Source organism: Numida meleagris, chromosome 2, assembly GCF_002078875.1.
Source record: "Numida meleagris isolate 19003 breed g44 Domestic line chromosome 2, NumMel1.0, whole genome shotgun sequence".
Lineage (NCBI taxonomy): Eukaryota > Metazoa > Chordata > Aves > Galliformes > Numididae > Numida > Numida meleagris.
The window spans coordinates 103,191,820-103,215,393 of record NC_034410.1 but is presented as its reverse complement, the minus strand read 5'-3'; the positions used below and the strand labels follow the sequence as shown (position 1 = coordinate 103,215,393).

Below are 23,574 nucleotides of genomic sequence, written 5' to 3'. Positions count from 1 at the left end.
TTTCCCAGCCTGAGCTGAAACAGCTCTTCCCAGATCTCCTCCACTTCTAACAGTGCAACATTAGAGGCACATTTAGTTCTCTATGGCTTCTCTTCCTTAGAGTGCATAAAGTTATGGAAGGTTTGATTAAACTACTACGAAGCTACAGAGCCTAACTGCCCATGCATGCTGCTGACGCTCTAATCCATCTAGTCTCCCACTCTTAACTAAGAGGTTTTAATATGTGAGAGTATTCACAGAACCAGGAGCACATGTAATTCCAAACAATGATCCAGCAAGGAGGAGAGATAAGAATACGAGACATGCTGCACCATGTCTCGTATTTATTCAGCATCACATGGTGGTCAACTCCACCAAATACTGCCAACAGACTGAGCAATGTTAGCATAGTAATTAGTCCAAAAGATTATGGCTATAAGAAGATGGCCCACCAGAGCAAACACCATTGTCACAGAGTAATATCTCCATCTAACAAAGCCAGCTGTGAGAATATTTTTTGGCAGAATTCAGACAATAGGCCCCTCTAGGTTATACCCTCTCAAAGCCATGTTTTTTGTTTGCTTTCTGTGTATCCCAATTTGGAGCTTAAAGGAAGTCTATGATGAGTAATTATGTTGCTTCCAAATCTTAGGCTAGCATGCATCCTACTCCAGTATAGTATATTTGCCCTAGTTTTCCTTAAACTATTCCTCCTTGAGGAGGTGCAAAGGCATAGGACAGTACTGACACTTGATCACATATGATTCATTACACAGTGATCAAACATTTCAGACTAATGTTCAGAATAGCTATAGATACTATATGAATATAATGAATATATGTTCCTTTTTAAATATATATAATATATAAAACCAGTAGTTCTCTTTCTGTCTCTCTCCTACTACACAGTGTCTGGTTGTCAATCTGCCTAGTCTTTATTCTGCTTTCCACTCTCATTTGCCCCAGAATTTCTCAGTGAATTTTTTCCTGACATATGAAAATGTAATGTCACAGTTTGTGCAATGTTTGAACCCAGGCTGTCAGAATGAGTTCAGAATCTGTCCATTGGTCCTAATAAGCGATGCAAACATTCAACATACAGTACAATGCCAACACATGTTAAGCAAATTACATAGCGTTTTATTTCATTCAGTCTTCCTTTATCTGCGCTTCAGCTGCCAGACTGTCACGTCACCTTACTTCTGCTCTTTATTCCAGGTGCTTTAGGAGGTTTAGCATGAAAAAGGAACCATAACACGGGAATAACATGTTTGATGTCATGGTGTCTTGTTTCAACAGATTGTGAATCACTTTGGAGGCATACTTAGCTGCATGTATCAGTTTCCTTCTCTGTCAATTTATATAGACAGCTTGTCAACAGATGTTGAATCAGTGCAGAACTTTCTACTACCAAGAGTGCTGTTGGTATTAAGAGAATTTTGTTTGTCTCACATTTAGGGCATGTCTAGTGACCAAAGCATAATATTCAGATTTTACTTCTCTGATGTTCAGTAATTATGTAAAAGATAATGAAATATTCCTATGAGGATTTTTAAAAATCTGCGTAATGCCTAAGAGCAAACACTTGTAGCTGAGAAATATAGATTCCACAGTGAAGAGGGAGACTGTTAATGTTCCATTGGCCAAAATGTAAGAAAAGCATGAAGAATACATATTTCAAGATCCTTACAAAGGCATGTAGACCAAACAGTTAAAAAATTCCCAATTAATTTTGTGTGAACACCACAATATCAATAACTGAAACACCAAAGAAATTGTCTCTCAGTTAGGCACTCTAACGATAGGCTATTCTTCTCTAGGAAGCACCATAATCAAGCATTATTTCAGAGAACAAAGACAAGCACCTCCTTTCTCTAGAACTCAGCAGACTAGAAATTATGATGCTACCTAGCTTTTACAGTCACTGTTCAAAAGGCCTGGAAAAACAGCTCTCTCTTGGAATCTTCTCACAAAAGTGATAAAGGCTTTCAGAGGAACTTCCTTTGTCTTTTACAAACCTCATTTCAACAGAAAACCTTCTGATGCTTGGTTAACGACTCCATTCCTTCATTTGTTGTTTGTTGTTCAGTAGTAGGGAGAAGTAATTTTTACTGAAACCTGACCTTCTGATTTTCAGATGGGATATCCAGCAAGACTGCATAAATTAGCTCAAGTAGGACGGGACCACAGGAAGTCTGTAATCCAACCTCCAGCACAAAGCTGGGTCAGCTATGGGGTCAGGCCATGTTGCTCAGGGCTTTATCTAGTCTTAGCTTGAAAACTTACACAGATAGAGCCTGCAAAACTAGATATACTTTGATCTAAATTGTAAATGTATCATTTAATAACACAAGAACATACATATACCCTGCTCGCCAGTGCTAGCACAAGGGGAGTAGAAGAATGGGAGTTACTCTTAATCTTCCTATACACACCTGTAACAGGAAGCCCTCAATAGCCTTTTAAATACAGAATACATTTCCTTTTAATTTTTTTAATTTTTTTTTTTTAAATCAATTTTCAGGACATGCCAAGGCATTTTCTGGCTGTTCAGCATTTGCCAGGATAGCAGCTGCCATTCGAAGAACATTTTAGAATTAGGGTAAGGTAATGTACTAGCCTTCAATAAAAAGATTGCAACTACTGTTTTCTTTCGGCCTTTGAGGCAGGAGCCCATCAGACTTAAAGAGCTTCCCTGGTAACTCACTGAAGTGTTTAAATAGAGTTGTTTTTGTTTTTTAGAGACTTCATAAAAATGAAACTTTTTTAATAGCTGAAGAGCAGGCAATTTGAATTACCTAATATTTTTGAATGAGCACACAACTTACTTTGAAAGGCTTTGTTAATTGCCCCAGAATAGCAGTTATAAGCAAATGAATTTTATAACAAGCTGCTAGCAGGTTGGCTTTTTTTAAAAGAAACAAGTAAATGCCCCATAGTAATGCTTTGCAGAGGCAAATTTTAGCCTCCTAACCAGGAAAAAGAGAATGTTGTAGGTGGTACATTTCTAGCTAATTAGCTGAAAATTAAAAAAGCTCAAAGAATTAAAATAGAACTACTTGCTGGACGGCTTGTGCCCTAGAGCAAAAGACACCTTCGTTATGATAAAATGCTTTTAATCTTCAAACGTTTTTCTAATCAGCTCTATATTGACATATAGCACACATCACTGAGACAGACAGTGCTGGTGTGGCCCATCCTGAAATTCACTGAGGTAAGTGATAGTGGTACTTGGAAGGAATCAGCCTAATCTAGAAATCTCCGAAGGTCTAATTCTTCCCCTTAGGAAAAGATCAGGCCAAACAGGCACAATTTTTTCACATCTGCTGCCTGAGTCATGGATTTTATATTAAAGTGTCTTCCTAAAAATAAGAATCCATGACTTCTGACTCTTTGAAATTTGTATATATGGGCAGGCGGTTGAGTTAGCTTTGCTAAAAACTTTGAAAAATGTCAACTGGAAACCTGGGCTGTGTGGAAAGCTGAGTTAGAACGAGGGGCTTCCTGGCAGTTCACAGCAGTGGCACACCTGGTTTCTGTTCCACATGCCAGTGAGATATGGCCCAAATACCCACAGGGGATTTGGGGGAGCTACTGAAGTGTGGGGAGCATGTGTAACTGTAACCTGACCCCACACCAAGCTCTCTTCCATGTCTATCACTGCCGAGATTAAAACATGGAAAACATGCTTAAGAGCCTAAATTGGCCTTATTGTAAAGATGTTTTTATTTCAGCAACATGACTTGTAATTTTCAGCAGGTTTCATTTTCAGTTCAGGACCTGTTATTTCTCTTCTGTAACTGCACTGACTACTCATGTTACTGCAAGTAAGCATCACCACCCCACCACCATCTCACTGCTATCAGAAGATGACTTTGCTACTTTAATCACTGAGCTGCTGTCTGCAGGAAACATGTCTAGAAGAAGCATGCAGAGGCCTGAAAAGAGTAGGTTTCCTGATGCAGGTACTGGCTCGGTACCAGCTCAGCTGACTCAGATAGCCACCACCCTTTTGTGATTCATTTCTTTTTTGCTATGTGTCAGGCTTCAGAAGGTGCCGATTACATTTATGTAGTTAATGAGTTTCCTAAACCAGTGTCTAATTTTGCCTGCATGTTGAATTTTTAATCTTGTAAAGATGCTTAAATCCACAGCTGGAATATGCCCTCTGTACTGGAAGAACCTGTAGTGTTACAAGTCATACATAAACTAAACATACTTTTTTTTTCTTTTTTTTTTTTTAACTGAGTTGTAAAATGAGGCTCGGTTTTATCCCAAGGCATTTAATTTACTCCTTTGACTGAAAAAAAAATCAAGACATCTGATATTTTCAGTGTTATATATAACTTTAATCAGTTGATGGGTACAGCCGATGAGTAGATCAATCTGAAGAAATATGCTTTCAGTGTGTATTTATTGAGTGAAATTAAATCTACAACACTCAGAAGACTAATCTGTATATCCTTATTAGAAGCTTCAGTGACCTTTATTACAACCTTCGGAGCGTATTACCTCAGGAAACTAAAATTCAGGAGGCATGTTGTTTTCCTCTAAAATCTCACTGGCCACAAGGGACTAACAGGTGTAGAATTTTAATCTGAGGTTGTATTTTTTGTTAGGGCATGTGCTTGCTGTTGCATTGCATTCCTGCCAGGTTGTCTAAAAGGGGAAAGGTGCTCTACTTATGGGAAATAGAAAGAAACAGGCATTTTCTGCCATTAAATTAATTTCCATTCCTTCCTCTCCTCTGTTTACCTGTACCAGGGAGAGAGGCAAGCTACAGGTGCTGCAATGCAAGGGCCTGTCTTTACTCAACCCAACTTCAATACTGCATCCATGGCTGGTTTTAAAGAACAAGAAGGAAACATTGTTGCTCTCTGGGTTTGCTTTGAGCTGCTAGCTTCTATAATGAACCCTGACTGGGCAGATCCTTAAGTTAAATAAAAATATACAGTATCACAGGTGAGGCTATATGTAATCACACCATCCAGACTAAGCAGAAGCAGGCTGGTTTAGTGTCTGGATTGGAAACCCCTAAGGAACAACTCACTGCACAGGTCTTGGCTGCCTTTGGCTGCTTCAGATCCTGGAGCATATTTCTATGAACATGTGTTATCCCTAGTGGCTGAACTCTGGTTGGGGTGATTACGCTCTGCTTAGTTAAGTGTCCCCTGGAAATCAGAGCAGCATACAGCTCTTCATTGCCTGCTCTGAACCACTGTCTTGAGCTGGTTGGCAATGCTCAGCTTCACACCAAAGGTGGTTGTGCTTGGCTGCTTGGAAAAGTGATACAAGATGGTTTGCTATCTGTTAGGATAAAAGGTGTTGTGTAAAAATGTGAAGTTATGTGACTGTTAAACCAAGAAAGGGCTTATGTCATAAGCAAACAGTGGGGCAGTAACTCAAGGAGCATTCCCGAGGCAAATGCTGGAAAAATTCTAGGAAGACAGCACTGCAGCAAAAAGCCTTAAAGAGAGAGTGATGGATAAAACTGGTTTGAGAATAGCTCTGGAAAGTCAAAGCTCCGTGCTTACCCAATTGCTAATGGGAACTAGAGAATGTCCTTAAAGAAATGTAAGTAAAGCAATGCATCCATTAAAGAAAAACACAACATCATCGATCTACACAGCTAGACTATTATAACAATAAGCTGATAATGTTTGCAAGGCACAAGATGTTAGTAAATACAAACGTTTTTCTCTGTCACCCCGTTTCCCATAGATGACAGTAAAGTTTGTATGCTGGAATCCTACCTGCTTCAGTAGTTAATTCCAGCTATGACTTGCCTCTGCCTGGCAGTGTATTTGCTGGCATCGGGAGAGCCTACCTCTGGATGTGAAACAGCAAACAAAACCTGTTAGCAAAGCGCTTAATCTCATAGGCGTTCTGAGGCAGGAACGACGAGAAGCTCTCTACGTAATGACATAGGCTTTGCAGAGACACTAGCAGCAGGGCAGGCAGACGAGCAAACACTAGATTTACCTGCCCCCGCAGGAATCAACCTCAGAGCGCTGGTAAGATTCCCCTTCAGACGAGGACCACAGCCCACCCAGTCCCAAAGTTTTGCCGTGAAACTTTATGCCTCGCCGCAGACACACCTCCAAGAACTCCAGTCCCGCGGCACCCCCGAGGTGGGCAGGTAAGGGGCTGCCGCGGGGGCGGACGGGCCGGGCGGGGAGGGGCGGGGCGGGACAGGCAGCGGCCTCCGCCCCGGGCGGTGGCGCGGGTGGGTTTGTTTGGGGGATTTCCTCCCAGCCCCGCGGCTGGTGGTTCTTCTCTTGTGGTGCCTCCGCTGCTGCCTAGCCCCGGGGTGTTGGGCGTTTCATCGACGGGTGCAGGAGGAGTGCAGCGAACGGAGCTCGGTATGTTTTCACCTGGGGGGGATTGCGGTGGCCTGGGGCAGACAGCTTGTTTCATTTGCTCCTGGTTTTTCATGGCGCGTCGCCTTTCCGTAGCGAGGGGCTCCCACTCGCGGGACCGGCTGCCGTGGGCTGTTTCCCTACGGAGAGCGGGAGGGTTGCGGGTCTCTGTAGAAGCCCGGCGCTCTGGAGCGTTCCCAGAAGTTTAGCGGAAACCTATTGCTCTACTACGAAGCACTCTGCAGAAGAAGCAACTTTTCTGCTGACTCCTCTTCCTCTCCCCAGTGGTCGCACAACAAAAAATAGGAAATTCAGGGCATATCTGTTAAATTTTAAAAAGTCTGTAGTATCGTCTGTGTGTTTGGAAGCAGTGAATTGAGTGAGTGGGGCGGACAGGCTGCAAGTCTGTTTGGCACGCTGGTAACACTTAAGTTCGCTGCAGTCAGTAAATCAGATCCCATAATTTCATTACATGAGAAGGGGAAAAAAGTAAGAAAGAGAAAGGGAAAAAAAAAGAATTGTTGAAGCCAGATCACTTTTATCTCTCCCATCTTAAGAGGGATGGAAAAAGTCCACCTTGAGCCCTGCTGGAGCACCGGGAGTCATCAAGTTGCTGCCTCACAAGCCCTGATTCTGTTTAACTTTCCAGATGACTTTCATGGGTCTGTGCACTGAGTTCAGGCTGTGCTTCGGGCAGGTAAGAGGTAAGTGTGCTGAACTTGTATTTGTGTGCTCAGGCAGTGTCCCCCAGTCTTGACTGGGAGCTATTTAGAAAAGTGGTAGAACTTTTTTTTTTTTCTTCCTGCAATAAGAAAGTGTCCTGGTCTGTGGATTGAAATCATTGACAGTGAATATTTGGTAAACTGGTAAAATTTCAAACCCATTGTTATCAGTACTACTGGAATATCTTCTCTATTTTCCTTAAGCAAGCAAAATTTTTCATGAAGCTGATATGCTAATCTACACACTCATAGATAGGACAGTCGTGCATTTATCTGTTGTTAACACAAGCACAGCTTTTTGTTTGTTTCCTGTATAAAGAAAATTATTAGAACTGCAGAAAAATAACCTGCAGAGAAGCTAACTGGATAGTTACTTTATGGGTTAAACTAATATGGTCTGAAGTTCATGAAGATTTATGGTGGATGAGTAGGACCACGTAAGTAACTATATTGCTGTGTGATCTCAGAAGTAATGTTGATACCACGGACTGGTTTCAATCACCTGGTGTTATTACTATGGAGAGATTTAATGGCATCAGAAACCAATACGTGCTCTGTTAAAAATGAGACACGTTACATGTACTGCTTCATTAAGAGGAAATTTTTCTTTGGAAAAAATACTGAAGAGGTAATGAGAAACTGGTTTAAATACATTAAAATGGCCAAATCAAATGAAGAACGTATTTACTGTGCTATGTTCCTTATTTTGTATAACATTGTATTCTATAAAACGCGTTAATAATAAAATGTAATTGCTGTAACAGCAGTGAAGTTTGCTACATAACAAGGGAGAATGAAGTAGAAGAATGTTAAATATGTGTAGCTTGAGTGGTGGGAAGTTGCTCTGGTGATGCTGATTCTTTTGAATTCCTGATTGTTCTTGAAGCTTCACTTGTAAAGGTTTTGTTTCTGTTTTTTGAAAGGGCTTTATTGTTTCAGGATTTTCAGTGGGTGAAGGAAGGATGCTCACTTTAAGCAGTCTTCATCTTTGATAAGAAGTCCCTATGCATCTTTATGCAGAAGATTTCATTTTATATGTTTCAGATGCATATTTTGTATGGCAGATTCCATTATTTTTCTTGTGGCACTCTATAACAAAATTATCTTAACCTGATCTGCAAGGTTGTTAAGTAGTAATGTTCTGTTATTGCTAGTTGTAAAGTCATGCAGGCCAGATGGTGTCTTCAGTTACAGTTAGACACAGCCTTCCTATGAGTTGCTCTGGAAGTTAAGGGGTTGCTGAAGAGTCAGTGGTACCAGCGGGCCTAGACACTGAGCATCTCCCTCTGCAACACCAGTCACTGAAATACTGGCTGCCGTGAGGCGAGAGAGAAACTCATTTTTGTGCTGCCCCTCTGCTTAGACCCTGTAGTGAGGCCTGCTGGATATTTAGCCTTTTTATGTTTCCTAGTAGATTCCTATGGATCGGAAGGGCAACATGGTGGATTTTTTTTCATTCCTATGCATTTGCCCAGTAGCACTGAGTTTTATTGTCTTGATCTAGTTACACATTTAATCTAAGTTTCTATAAGGACTTTGACTTCATCCAGCCATAATACTCTGTGTAACTTGTTGGAGAGAGAAAAGAGCAAATGCTGTATGTTTATTCCTGGCAGCCACTGGGATAAACCAGAGTGAGGAGTAGCACTGCTCAATACAAGGAGCTATGCAAGCATGAGACTGTTGAGCTGAGGCTGTACCTTGTGTTTGTTGTTGTGAAGCCAGACAGATGGTGTGTGGGGAGTGGAAAGGTGATCCTGGAGGACGTGTGTGAAGTAGGACGCAAGTTAACGTGAGAAGTGAAGGAGGAGGGGGAGCAGGGAAGTGAGAAGATACCCTTATCTCCTTTCACTGACTGTGCTGAAAGCAGCCTGGGCAGGTATCCAGTGAGACATTCCTTGGTGCAAAATTTTTCTGTCATGGTGCTCCAGTGGAGTCATCAGGAAAAGTGTTGCTTCTTGGGGGTGAAAAGGAAAGATGGAAGAAGAAAACCTGTGTGGGCTGTGATGGGTTGTGCCTTTGTGTGCTTTTTCTTGTTTTCCTTTTATTAATTCAGGTGTGCCCAAGGAGTTTCTGAGTGGGTGGGAATTTGTGGTAACCCACAGTAGTATGAATGCTTTGACTATTAAAAGGAGCATCTGGCATTTCACCAGTTTTTGGCTGGTTAACCACGAATCTGGATCATCTTTTTCAGGTAAAGGATAAAAAAAAATGGAGGAGAATTAAAAAAGATTAGTAGTTTGTGAGGCAGTCTATTATTTCTATGTCTTTGATTTCAGAACCATGTTATGGCAGGCAGAAAAGCAGCAAAGAAATACTGAGTTAGCTGAATGTATTGTGACCAATGCTATTGGCATTGATCTGGAATAGCAGAAAGCTACTTGAGTGTTGGAGATACCTCACCTCATTTGCGGGTCTGTTTGCTTGCCAGGTAGAGCAAAGTGGATGATGTACTGAAAGGAAGAAGCATGCCAAAAGTGGGAAATGAACTCTTCCTCTTTTTTGAGTGGTTGTACTGTTTCATTTGCTTGTGTTGGCCACATACAGGAATTTGTACTTTTGAGCTGGACTCAAAACATGGAAGGGAAAAATGCAGTGATCTTACATTAATGGAATTTGGATTCCCGAAACCCTTAAATTTGACAATAGAATTAAGAAATTTAGCCTCAGTAATGAATGCCTATGAACTTGTCAAGTTTTTTTTTTTTTTCATTTTTGCTGCAAAGAGCTCTGTGTTGCCAACAGAGGTGTGTAGTGTTTTTGTCTGCTGCCTTAACCATCTCTGTATGGGGATTAAGAACGGTACGTACCAAGTTCTCCCAAACAGTCAGAACGCCCCTAAGATAGTGCCCTGTGGAAGCTCAAGTTAAAATAGGTGGTACACTGGGGTCCATACTTCCAAAAGAGGTAGGAAGAGGCGAAGCTAAAGTAAGAGTCGATCTTAGCATAGGTGAAGGGGACACAGCAGTTTCTTAGGCTGTGTTAACTTCCCTGAAGTAAGCATCATACCCAGCAGGTCAAGCTGTCATCCAGTAGAGCCAGGACTAGGACTGAAGGAAGTAAGATCTACAGCCTAACTGGGATACTGGACCTTCATGTGGATAGGACTAATCTCTTTTGAAGATACTTATGTTGAAAGTAATTACTTGTTTGCTGTTCTCTCATAGCCACAGGGGAGCATTCATCTTGATGGAAGAATATTTGCAGATATTCTCTCATTGCCAGGATGCTAGGGAGTGTTATCCATGACCATGGTTTTTTAATGTTGAAGGAGCAAATTTGTCAGTGTTGTGTGGCCATTTTTCAAGTTCTACTAGAAGACTTTTGGATACAGGCTTCTTTAATGCTGCTATCGTTTTTTGATATGTGAGTTACAAATCACCGTATTAAACAAATTAAACTACTTATTCAAGCTGAAAAACCTTTAAAATATTGTAAGGTAGCAGAATAGCTTCAAATTCTGTGTGGATTTGATACTTCAGCATTGATTAGAATGCTTATATTTAGATTCTTACTTAAGAGTAGTCTTAAAACTTACACAATGCATAAACAAATACTAAAGTTTCATATAAATTAAATAAATTAAACTAATTGCAAGTAGCATGAAAATTTAATACAAAGATAATTGTAATGACTGATGGTGGGGTAAATTGGATACAGTGATTTTTTTTCTTTTTTTGCTTACCTTTCCTTTGTAGTGTGTGTGTGTATATACAGTATATGGAGATAGATATGTATAAAAGTGTGTTTTATGATTTTCTACCCCCTCAAAACAGAAACTACCCTAGAAGAAAAGCATCTATTTTTCTTTTTAACAGATTAATTGCTTGGTACTGCTCCTGATTTTTTTTTTTTACTGTGCATCCAAATGTTGATAATGCAGGGCTTGCAGGTGGTGCTGCATTCAGCTGTAGTAGTAGTGGATTTCCACTTTCAGGCACCTGCAGTCTGTTTTTACTTTCAAAGATGTTCATGAAGACTTACAGGTCATACTTTTTTTCTTTCCTCTAATCCAGATGATGTCAATGTCCTGTTACAGGAACAACGCAGCTTTTGTCTGTAGAAAAACAGAAGGGTTTTGTATTCCTTGTTCGTTTAACTAAAGGTTCTTAAAGCATTGCTTATTGCTGGGAAGCCACTTCCTCATCAGCAGAGTGATTTCTGAAGGCATGTAAGCAGTGTAGTTGCTACAGGACTGATGTCACATGGAAAGATTGGGAGCAGAGACCTGGGTAGACCTAAATAAGGATGACTGCAAGTCTGAGAATGCTCAGGGTGCTGTAAGAAGAGGTCAGAGTGGTACCAGCTAAAGAATAGTAGGTTGGAAGGAGGTTCCACTACCACCACCTTTTCCAAAGGCATTTCACAAATAATTCCCTAAAGAATTTTCCTTGCTTTTGCCTGGTTTTCACTGTTTCCTTCAAATATCATACATCATAATAGTTGCAAACAGGTATATTATGCATAGGAAATCTCTGCAGAAGGAAGGTGGAAAGAACTGTATGGAATAATGCAACTATTAACTTGCCTACAGTGTCCCAGGTTCAAACAAAATACTTTGACTGTACAAAAAAGAAGACTTCATACAGAGCATTTATGTTCTCTTAATGCCTAGCTATCTGTCTTCTACAGAAAAATTGCATGTAAAGTGATATATACTTGGAGCTTTGATTTACTTTCTGCAGGCAAGTTTATGCTTCCCAAAGTACTGTATAATTTTAACAGCAGAATTGGAGAGGGAGAAAATATTCTGTGAAGTTCTGAATGTTGTTTTGCTCTTTCTGAAATCCTTTGTCGCTAAGAAAACATAGTTACTCTGTTCATTCAGCAGCCATTTTTGATGGGAGTCCCAGCCATTATAGATGTGGCAATGCTGAGTTATTTAGAAATAAGAACTTTTCCTGTGGATTATGCCATACTCTTACATTTCAGAATAACTGTTAAATGCCCATATTTTATTTTTCTGTTTATTTGAATGTACATGTGCTTCAGTTCTTTTAATATTTGTCTCTCCAGTATTTTTTTCAGTATGCCGTCTTCATTTGGAAGCTCGAGCATTACATTATTTGCTGTTTACTGCACAGTTCTATCAGATATTTACATTACAAGAGTGTGCTATTGTTTTGAATTTCAATTTATTTTTTATTCTTGCTTTGCAGCCTTATTTTAACAACTGCTCTGCAGCTTCTAGTAACATGCTTTCAAACTAAACATGTTCTGATTCAGGTTTATGAGTTGCCTCTGATATTCTGCAGTGTCTTCTATGTTCTATTATAAACTGAGTTTATGGCCCTTCTGTATCACGTGTACAGGACTGCCTAAATTGCTACTTTTTGGCAAGATCATGTTTCCGATGAAGTTAGTGGCAAGAATCAGTTACTTGAGTCTTTCCCATGTCATAATGTAGCTGGCTGAAAAGCTGATCAATTAATTTCCCAGGCATCTCATCAGGGTGTTAACTCCCTCCATTGCAGCAGGGGATGATGACCAACAGCATGGAGGTGGAGTGGTGGCTGCAGCCACTTTGAGAGTTCTGTTTGAATCCTGTCTGGGGTAGAAAGACTGTCAAGAACGTCAACAAAAACCTACATATTGGAAATAATAGCTTGTAAGAGCTGCAGCTTGTGTACAGTATGCTGTTTACAGAGTCTTTGGTGGAGAATGACAGTGTAACATAAGAACTGTCTGCATCTGTTGTTATTCCAGGTCAGAGTCTGGAGAAGACACTGAAGAAGATGCAGGCACACTGAGGACTTCAGAAAAGTGAGCCATGCATCCTTCTGAAAGCTGAGAAGTAGCCCTCTGTTAGGGTCATGAACCTAAGACAAGTCTTTGTGTCGCTACTGATGTTTGGAGTAGCTGGTCTACTCCTCTTCATGTATCTGCAAGCTTGGACTGAAGAACAGAATACAGGTACAGTTGGCTTCTGGGTTTCTTATCTTTTTTTGTTTGTTTTTGTTAAATTAATTGCATCACGACTTAAAAGGTGTTTGGGAAGTCCATTGAGTAAGTGTGGACAACTCAAAGAAGTCCCCCCTGTGTGGCAGTAGAATGACACTGACAACATGTTTGTTTTAATAACTGTACTTCATACATACATCAGAAGAGGCCACTAGGTACCTAATCATATCTGCTTCATGTGCAAAAATAAGTGTTGTGAAAGCATATTGTGTGTATTGGAAGCCAAGCAAGTCCACTTCTGAAACAGTTTCATGTAATCATTTTTTTTTTGTGTGTGCTTTTTATACCTTTATGTTGTGTGGCAAAGCAATTTTTGAAGAATTACTGTAATGTAGACAAAAATGGTAACTACACTTATAAGGAATCATCTCATCACAATGTTGTTATTGCTAGAGATTGTTAGATACTGGATTTGCAAGCCTTTGTCATATGTCACACCAGAGGCGTGTTGCAACTTCAGCTAAATGTGTATTGGTACTGGCTTAGGGTTACATTACTCAGCTGACTTTCTGTTGTGGCAATTTACCATATTTTGCTTTGCCCAGAGGGATGATCTATATCCATTTTGGAATAAAACTGGAATGGACAATTCTCCTTAGCCTCCATTGGACGCCCAGTTAATCTGAAGTAAACACCCTTGAAATGTGTATGGGGTGGATATCTGTAACATCCTCATCACCCACTGTTTTGCTTTGCCAGTATGCTTCTGTTGTAGCACACTGTACCATGATGTACTTGTTTTTTCTGTCTTCTCCCTCCCTAAAAATATAGTCTATTCCCAGCTAGTTAAAAAGTACTGCTTTCTATGTCCTCTTGCCTGTATTGCTTAACTTCTATTTCCCCTGTAAAAAATCTTACTTTAAAATATACTGATAATATTGTGAAGAAAATGTTCATAAAACCACATTAGTCTTTCGGTTTCATTGATCTGTGTTTTTATTCAGCATGAGCTGCTAGGCTCTGGTGCGGTAATTCTGTTTAAGATCAGGAAAGGACAGCTGGGGATTTCTAGTGCATTATTCGCGCAATTATTTGATGCTGATCTTGAGCTTTTCAACTAAGTGCAGTGGTCACAATTTTGTTAGCTTCTTAGTGTTTCTGGGCTGATCATAAAACCATAAAATATCCTGAGTTGGAGGGAATCCCCATGGATCATTGAGTCTAGCTCCCATCTCTGCGTAGGACCACCCAAAATTCAAACTTATGTCTGAGAGCATTGTTCAAATACTTAAGCTCTGGCAGCATGGGGTTGTGACTGCTGCCCCAGGGAGCTTGTTCCATGCCCACCACCCTGTGGCAAAGAACCTTTTCCTAACCCCCCATCCTGACCCTCCCCTGACACAGCTCCATGCTGTTCCTTCGGGTCCTGTCATCAGAGAGCAGAGCTTAGCACTACCCCTCTGCTCCCTGTGAGGAGCTGTAGCTTGCCATGAGGCCTCCCCTCAGCCTCCTCATCTCCAGGCTGAACAAACCAGCCTCCGCTTGTCTTGCCCTCCAGATCCTTCACTGTCTTTGTAGCCCTCCTTTGGTTGCTGTTTAATAGTGTTACGTCCTTATATTGTGACACACTAACCTCTACCCAGTGCTTGAGGTGAGGCCACACAGCACAGAGCAGGACAATCCCTCCCCTCACCCGCTGGCAGTGCTGGGCCTGATGCACCCCAGGGTATGGTTGGCACTTTGGGCTGCCAGGGCACACTGCCGACTCAGGTTTGACTTGCCGTCAATCAGAACTCCCAGATCCCTTTCCATGGGAGTGCTCCCTAACCTCTCATCCCCCCAGTTTGTACGTAAATCCAGGGTTGCTGTGTCTCAGGTGCAGAATCCAGCACTTGCTCTTGTTGAACTTCATGCAGTTGGTGACTGCCCAGCCCCCAAATCTGCAAAGATCTCTGCTAGGCCTCACTACTCTCAGGAGAGTCTACATCTCCTCTCAGTTTAGTGTTGTCCACAGTCTTACTTAGTATGCATTCTAGTCCTGCATCAAAGTTACTGACGAAAACATTAAGGAGATCTGGCCCCAGAATAGAAGCCTGTGGAACCCAATGGTGTATTTAGAAGCTTTTATTAACAAAACGATTAGAAGTAGTATGGGTTCCCTTTGGAAAGGTTCCCATGTAATTGGGTGTTGACAGAAACAGACTTTACAGAGTGAGTCTTCCTTGAAAAATCTGTGCTGTTCTCGGGAATGTTAAGGGCAGATATCCTTGCTTTCAAGGTAGTTCAGGAATGTAGATGATGTCTGTAGATTATTGATTTATTTACTTGCTGACATTCTTTACATTCCTTCTATCTTTTGTCCTATAGTTAACCTTTCTTTCTGTGCAGTGCTTGCTATTACTATTTCTGTTCTCCCACACAAACACACTTTCCTTTTCTCTGTATGTATGGACTGTTAAGAAGAAATAGGAAAAAATAAAAAGGTAATTAGAAGATACTGTGTGCTTTGGGGCAATAAAATGCTTTCTTAAGGGTTTTCTCTCTGATATATTGCCATAATTTTCATAGAGAGAATTTCCTTGTTTTCACATGGAAATGATGTATGTATATATTTCAATAATAAAATAGAAACCATCAGAGAATAACACAGTGGTTTAAGAGCTTAAAATGTGACTGCGGTTTTGGGTGCCCTTTTGTGTCACTGGACTGCTGTTCTGACATCACTTCAACAGGATCCAAAAAATGAATTGTGGTATTCTTGGCAGTGGATAGGTCAAGCACATCAGAAAGTACATGGAGAAACGTCGTTCTCTGGTGTCTGCTCTTGCTTGTTTCTCTTCCAGTTTAAAATGTAGAGAGCTATTCTGTTTTATTTCAAACACCTGTACCTCCTCTAAGCATTCTGCAGCACAATTCTCTAATGATTTTCTCCTCCTTTCCTTGATGCTGCTTAAATTTGCTATGAAATAAAACATTTCTGTTCACAATATACCTTGGTTTATGGGCGCTTTCCACTCTTCTGCTATGTTTTTCATATTGACATGTGTTGTGCACTGTGGCTTTTTTGGGGATGCACAAATCGACAAGTATCTGTATAAGGATTTTATGTTGTCTTTTAATTGTGTCACTAGTTCCACAGCTGTAAGATAGCTAGTTTTAATCTGCAAGTATTTGATTTGATGTTCTACTGAGAAATGGAAAATATTCCTTGAGCTTCTCAGCTGCTATGCCATGAGTCTGTAGAGACAAATGTTTGTTGCAGTCAGAACTGTTTTTATCTTCTGTGGTGCCCTGCTCAAGACAGATAACAATCGTGTTTGCATTTGGTTGCTGAAGCAGAAAGTAATTAAGGGTGACTCAGCACAGACATGCCCTGCCTTCTGCTCCCTTGTGCGGTACTTGGGCTCTTCAGGTTAACTCTAATCACGGTTGTCATCTCTATCCCTTCAAAAAAAAAAAAAAAAAGAGAGAGAGAATCTTGCATTCTGAAAAGCAGTTCCTAGCTCTGTGATGGTCCTTTCTGATGGCTTTTTAGAGAGAGACTAGCAAACTGTGATAACAGACAAGTTTCTTGGTTTGGCTTTGTGCATGGAGTGTGTAGAGACAGGATGATATATCCATACTTGGATGTCAGAGCCCATTCTGCTGGATGTTATCAGTTCACCTCAGCACAGTAGGAAACAGACACGTCAAGGGTAATTCGGGACATGAATATCAACATGTACAGATTTTGCTGAGCTGACATCACTGACATCAACACTGACATTATAAAACGTACATGTATGTTCTGCCTACAACATAAATGCAAATATTCATTTATATGTGTTCATAGTCAGAAATGAAATTGGTATGAAATCAACTAAGTCCTACCACTTTTCTGGACAGTTCTCCATACTGTCTTATATTCTTCACTGAGAGCATCAAATACTGTGTCACTAATGAAAAAGCAGTTGCTATTTATTACACACTTAATAATTTCAAGTAGTGTAATCTCATATTGGGGAAGCTAATGAGTCTTCCAGAACTGATACTGAGTTTTATATTATGAGTCACTTGAATTAGGATGTGTGAATGTGCACAGAACGTTTGCGTTTTAACCCAGCTATGTTATAGATGTGAATTAGACTTTTAAGTTAGGGCTTCTGATACTGTACTTTAAATGCTTCTGTTTTGAGAGGCTGATATGATTTACTGTGATTGATTAGTACAAAATAATCGTTGAACATTTTTGTGAATAGACTTGTGTGATGAGTATTCTGTTTTGTTTTCTTTCTTCTTCTAGTAAATTTAATGGAATTCATTGTTGTGGAGTGTGTCTATTAACTTCATGCTTATCTGGAACTATTTCAGTGTTTCATGAGGTGCAGAATTACTGATAACTCAACTGGAAAAATGCTGAACTGTCCTTATCCTCCCGTAGATATCTAGTTCCTGAGGGTAGGATAGTTTGCCTATTCTTTTTCTCAGCACCTTTGTGTTTCACCTTAGATACTGGTTTTTCACGTGCATGCCTTCTTTTTCCTTTGCATTGTATAAGTGTGGTTACTTTTCTTCTGAATTTGTGTGTGATTTTTTGCACCACTGTGTCATGGAGTTATCTCTAGATCTATCTGTGTCCGTGACAGGGGGACAGTAGCCCACAGGTCAGAAAGGGGAAGGGGGGGAGGAGTATCAATGGTTCACGGGCCGGTTCGGCCCAGTTTTGTGACTAATGGGGCAGGGGACCCACAGACCCATGCCCCAGGAAAGGGAGAAGGGAAAAAGGAGGAAGGGTAGGGAGATGGGCCTAGAAACAGAACAGCAGCAACGATCTGAGGAGGAAAGTTAATTTACTAAATATGATATAGAAATGCAAGGTAACACAATATAATACAATATAGTTGGAGTTGAGGCTAATAAATCAAATAAAGTGAGAGAGAGAGTGTGTCTGAAACGGAAGGCCTTACTCTAAAACTGAAGGCGAAACACTGGGGTACTCACAGTCACTGCCAGGCAGCGAAAAGAGAGAGTCTTGTGAATTGCGAGGAGTTTTATCTTTCCCTCTGAATGCAAAGTCCTCTGGGTATGTAGTTCTTCTCTTCTGGGTACCTGGTTCTCAGAAAATTGGCAGTCCACAGAACTGGAGCATTAACTCTTTAACTCCCAGTGCACTACATGATGTTATGATGTGGAATACTAATAACAAAAATCATAAAACCGTGACACACTATATGGGTGACTACGCAGCTTTCTGCGGCCTGCTTGCTTTTCTGACGCAGGAACATTTTGCCCTTTGAGCTGCTGAGTAGCCTCATCACTCTAACTCCATTCCCATTCCTTAGGCTGCAGCATTCATTTCTATGAAGAATCTGAAGAAGCTTCACTCAAATTGTCATTAACAGTCTCGTTTTAAGAAAATTTTGACATCGTGTGAAACAGCATGAATTGTGTCAGTTCAGTCCGCTCTTGGTAGCTATCCAGACTGTATCTGTGTAACTCAGCATGAAGGTGGGCTTTTTTTCTTGCTTTTTTTCATAGCCTTGATAGTCCAAGGGGATCTCTTGGGTCATTTGGTAACTTGGTGAGATACTTGGAGTCTGTGGAAGAACTTCTTCCTTGTCTTGACACTCTAAGTAGCAGATGAGTGTGTGTGAGTGTGTGCAATGCATGGTACTGTTTAGTCTCTGTGTGGGTGATTTTTTTATCTTTTTATTTAAAGCTTACTGAAATGGAACAAGATTGTGGCTTAAAAGATAGTTCATACGTAATGAATTACAGAGGCAAATGTTTACAGAAGAATCAGTTTTGCTGGAGAGTCTGACTGGAAATGAAAAAGGACCCTGCTCAATAACAGGTATTAATTATGAATAATCTAGTTGGTTTAGTACCTTTGAAATATTTGTTGTCAATGCCATGGGCAGTTTACATGAGATATGCTAACAGTTGGAATGCCACCAGTATGACAAAGCAAATCTTCCTTGTTTACAGAGCTTAACGGTCAGTGAGTCTGAGTCTGTTCAGTATTTACCCTTCTTACTAGAATATACTGACTTCTCTGTATATTGTATTTCCCCATTACTGGTTTGAAGCATAAAAGAAAGATGATTGATTAGGATCAGTAAATGCTGCTTGGTGAATGATTTTATTGTTCTTGAAGTTCATCAAGAGAAAGGGGGAAGGAGGACCTGGGGAACTACAAGCTGGTGAGCCTCACCTCTGTGCCTGGGAAGGCCATGGAATAGATCCTCCTGGAAGACATGTTAAGGCACATGATAGATGAATGGGTGTTCCAAGACAGCCAGCATGGCTTCACCAAGGGAAGGCTGTGCCTGACGAATCTCGTGGCCTTCTGTGATGGAGTGATATTATCAGTGGACGAAAGGAAGGCAACTGGTGTTATCTACCTGGACTTCTGAAAAGCCTTTGATGTGGTCCCCCACCACATCCTCATTTCTAATTTGGAGAGAGATGGATTTGAAGAATAGACTGTGTAGTGGATAAGGAATTGATTGGAATGTCACAGCCAGAGGGTTATGGTCAATGTCTGTATGTCCAAGTGGAGGCTGGTGACAAGTGGTGTCCCCCAGGGGTCTGTCTTGGGACCAGTACTCTAACATCTTTATCTGAAACATGGATGAAGGGATTGAGCGTACCTTCAGCAAGTTTGCTGATGTCACCAAACTGAGCAGTGCAGTTGATACAGCAGAAGGAAGGGATGCCATCCAGAGGGACCTTGATAAACTTGAAAGGTGGGCCCTTGTGATCCTAATGAGATTCAGCAAAGCAAAGGGCAAGATTTTTGCGCTTGGGTCATAGTAATCCCAGACACGTATACAGACTGGGAGAAAAACTCTTTGAGAGTAGCCCTGCTGACAAGGACTTAGGGGTCCTGGTAGATTAATTTAAAAAAAAAAAAAAAAAAACTTGAGCCAGCAGTGTGCACTTGCAGGCCAAAAGGCCAACGGTATCCTGGGCTCCATCAGAAGAAGGATGGCTGGCAGGGTGAGGGAGGGGGTTGTCCATCTCTGCTCTGCTCTCGTGAGGCCCCATCTGGAGTACTGCATCTGGGTCTGGGGCCCCCAACACAGGAAAGATGTTGAGCTTTTGGAGATGGTCCAGAGGAGGGTCATGAAGAAAATCAGAGGGTCTGGGGCACCTCTCCTATAAAGATAGGCTGAAGCAGATGGGCTTGTCCAGCCTGGAGAAGAAAAGGGTGCAGGGAGACCTCATTCTGGCCTTTCTATATTTAAAGGGAGTTAATAAACATGACAACTTTTTTACATGGGTAGATAATAATACATCAAGGGGAAATGCTTTTAAACTGAAGCAGGGGAGGTTTAGATTAGATACTGGGGGAAGTTTTTCACTGAGAGGGTGGTGAGGTGCTGGAACAGGCTGCCCAGAGAGGTTGCGGATGCCTCATCCCTGGAGGTGTTCAAGACCAGGTTGGATGGGGCCCTAAGGCAACCCAATCTAGTACTCAATCTAGTAGTTGGAAACCCTGCCTACGGCAGAGGGAGTAGGAACCTGATGATCCTTGGTCCCTTCCAACTCAAACTATTCTATGACTCTGATAGTATGATAAGCCTAGAAATAAAACCAACTCCAAAACAAAACTCTGAAGTTCATTCTTTTGAGTAGAAAATCAGTGTCAGAGAGCAAATCAGTTTAAAGGCTCTATTTCTAAAACTGGAAATATTCATTAAGGACTGCTGTATTAAAGGTGTTAATCTACATAAAGATGACGTTATTCTCAGGCACTTTTCAGCTAGTTAAGGGTGAAATATATCAGGCACATCATTTAGTTTGGATTTTGACTGGTTTGATACTGATTTAGTGAAGATGTGCAGTAGCAACCTTCCTGGAAAGCCTTAGCTAGCAGCAAGTGGCAATAGTATTTTTCAGTTTGGAAAATATTATCTGTTTCAGTTGGTCTTTAAGAACTCTTACTCCTTCCAGTGCAACTCACATCAACTAAAAATGATTGTTCTTTACCATACTTCTCCATGAGAACAAAGTCCAAGAGTGTCACTGACGTCTAGCAAACCTGTGTGATACCTGGAAGTAAATAGAATTTGTCTCTCACTGCTTTGTTATTTCAGATGATTTTGTGTTGATATTGACCATGCAGCTTTCCATAGCATAATGCTGGCTGAAATTCACAGTGAAATTCACACCTCTGGCAGGCACAGTTGTCTCTTAATCCTCCAGATTCCTATGAGCCTACATCTGTAAGGGACAGTGACATGACAGTTATCAACACTTCTGAAGGATGGTAGAAGTTAGCATAGGGATAGGGATGCTAAGCGAGGAAGATTCAAAGCTCCACATCGATTTAATAATTATTTCCTGTTTAAAGCTCTGTAATACTTTGAAGCAAAAAAAAAAAAAAAAGCCAGTGCAGTTGGTCAAAGCTAGTCTTTTCCAAACTGATAGGGGAAAAAGATAGATGGATGACTTAAATTTACTTTGTTGCTTTATATTATTATTATTTTTAATTTTTTTAATCTCAGGTAGTTGAGAATCTCCTGAAATGGCATGGTGGGATATGGTAGTAAATTGTGCTGAGGGAGTAATTGTACTGAACAGATGGGGGAGTGATGGGGGAGGGAGAAAAAGAGAACCAAAAAAACTTGCTGTCCTTCAGGCTGTTAAAAATGCACTTGCCTGTATGGATAGGTATGACTCTGTGCCTTATCTGTTGATAGTATTTCATCTAATGGCACACAAGATGTAGTTCTTCCCTCCAGGAAAATCTCAACCCTTACCTTTCTTGTTTTAGCCAAGCATTGTCACTCTGTGCCCATATTGCCCACAGAAGCTATGGGTGAACCAGAAAGGTTGATTCTTGTGAATTCCGGAAGGCCAGCTGAACATAAGTGGTGGCTTAAGAAAAATTCAGAAGGATCTCCAGACTTTTCTTAATTCTGGAATTAAATGTTGCATCAGTGTTCTTTATTTGCTTTCAAACTTGCTTTAGTAGGACAAAGACAACTGTTCTATCTGTTTGCGCTTTCCTCTCTAACCTGAGTAGTCAAACATCAGTCTGGCACAACAAGTCTGGTGCTTTATCTCACTGTGAATACTGTGATTTGTTTACTTCTCATTACCCAGTTGTTCTTTGATACCTCATAGTAGTGCAATGGGGCTTGGCCCTCAAAGATGATTCTGAGGTTTTTGTTAGCAATTTTGTCTTTCCTTTGGGTGCTAGATAACATAATTAGAATACTTTGGCTTTCTGCATGTGGTTTCTGATGCCTTACCTGTTGCTTCAGTTTTTATGTGTATGTGTCCAAGGAATCCGTGGGTTTAGGAAAATTGAGTTTCTTCCTGAGAAACGGAGATAGCAAGGGGAAATATTTCTCTCTTGGCAAAGACTTTCATTGCCTTAGAATGTAATGGATGTTGGCCTAATAGCCACAAAATTTGACTTGCACCTCAGGGGCTGCTTCTGCATGTCATGGACACTGAGAAACACACAGAAATGTAACTAAAGATAGCAGCCTGAGGTTAACAATAATTGGAATCAATATTAAATTTTACTATGAGAAAATGCCAGGTGAAAAAGAGGAGGTGTTAATTGATTTCATACTTAATGTGGTTGGAATGGACCAGGTCATTTCAGTACCAATTAGTATCTAGCAATAAAATAACTCTTCCAGCTATATGTGTGTAAGGGCATAGATGAATAAGCAGTTGAGGATTTTCTACTACGCATGAGGTACAATCTCAGTTTAGTTTCTCAGCGTGTACTTTGGAACAGCTCAAATGAACTGGGATTATCTGGAGTCATGCAGTTTTGTGCCCTGGGTATGTGCTTATCACCTCTCAGTAAATTTGCAATGAAAAAGAGGGTTTGGGAGCTCTTGCTTTTGATGATGATCAACTGGGGAGATCTGGTGCACGAGCTATGTTAGCTGCAGCTGGAAGCATTCATCTGTATTAAGTAGAAAAAGGGAAATATCAGTGCCTGGTGTGTCACCATTGATCCATGAAATACTTTGGTTAGGGAAAGAAAATGCATTTAATAAGAAATAGTAAACATAGTAAATACTGTGTACAAAGGCAGTTTTATCTTCTGACTTTTGGTTGTATTTGATATTCTTGCTTAAATCTTGAAGAGGAGCAGACAGATCAGAGGAAGAAACACAATTATTCCTGAATGCTTTGTTGCCAAAACCTCAATTTTTCTATCATTCCTACTCCCACGCTGACCATTCTCAGACACACTTCTGTCTCTGCTGGCAGCCTTAATGCAAACAGGGGTATCACTTTAGGATAGCGTGGAGACCTTGCGTCTCCTGCTAAGGGACCTGCTTGCTGCGGCGTGAGTGGTGTTTTCCCTGTGCAGCTGTGAGCCATGGTGTGATTCCCACTATCCTCAACCATGTGGGAAGCCAGCTTCTCTTGACAGCCTTTCAGGAAGGCAGAAAATAGAGTTGTGTGTGTAATGCAAGCAGTGTGGGAGGGTCAGCTGCTCTGCAGGAAGGGGCACAACATCACCTCTGTATTCTTGAGGGACACACACAGTCAGCGGAGTGCCATGGAACTGGTGGTGGTGCAGACTGACTGGGGAAAGGCTACTTGCCTTCTGGATGGCTTTGAGGACAACAGTGGAGTAGGAAAAGCTGGAG

At 40.9% G+C, this 23,574-nt stretch overlaps 1 protein-coding gene across 8 annotated transcripts in view; it reads left to right on the top strand.

Annotated features, from left to right (window-relative positions):
- CHST9 (carbohydrate sulfotransferase 9) overlaps window positions 5,837–23,574 on the top strand; it is an 89,031-nt gene continuing 71,293 nt past the window's right edge. For 2 of the 8 annotated variants that reach the window (XM_021387581.1, XM_021387578.1), the window contains exons 1-4: window positions 6,166–6,341; window positions 6,988–7,042; window positions 12,767–12,973; window positions 18,660–18,794. In XM_021387581.1, coding sequence (XP_021243256.1) covers window positions 18,725–18,794 — 70 coding nt within the window. In that variant the 5' untranslated portion in view covers window positions 6,166–6,341; window positions 6,988–7,042; window positions 12,767–12,973; window positions 18,660–18,724. Of the gene's footprint in view, window positions 6,119–6,165; window positions 6,342–6,895; window positions 7,043–12,766; window positions 12,974–18,659; window positions 18,795–23,574 lie in introns of those variants that run through there. The other 6 variants (XM_021387579.1, XM_021387573.1, XM_021387577.1 and 3 more) reach the window with 5 other exon arrangements.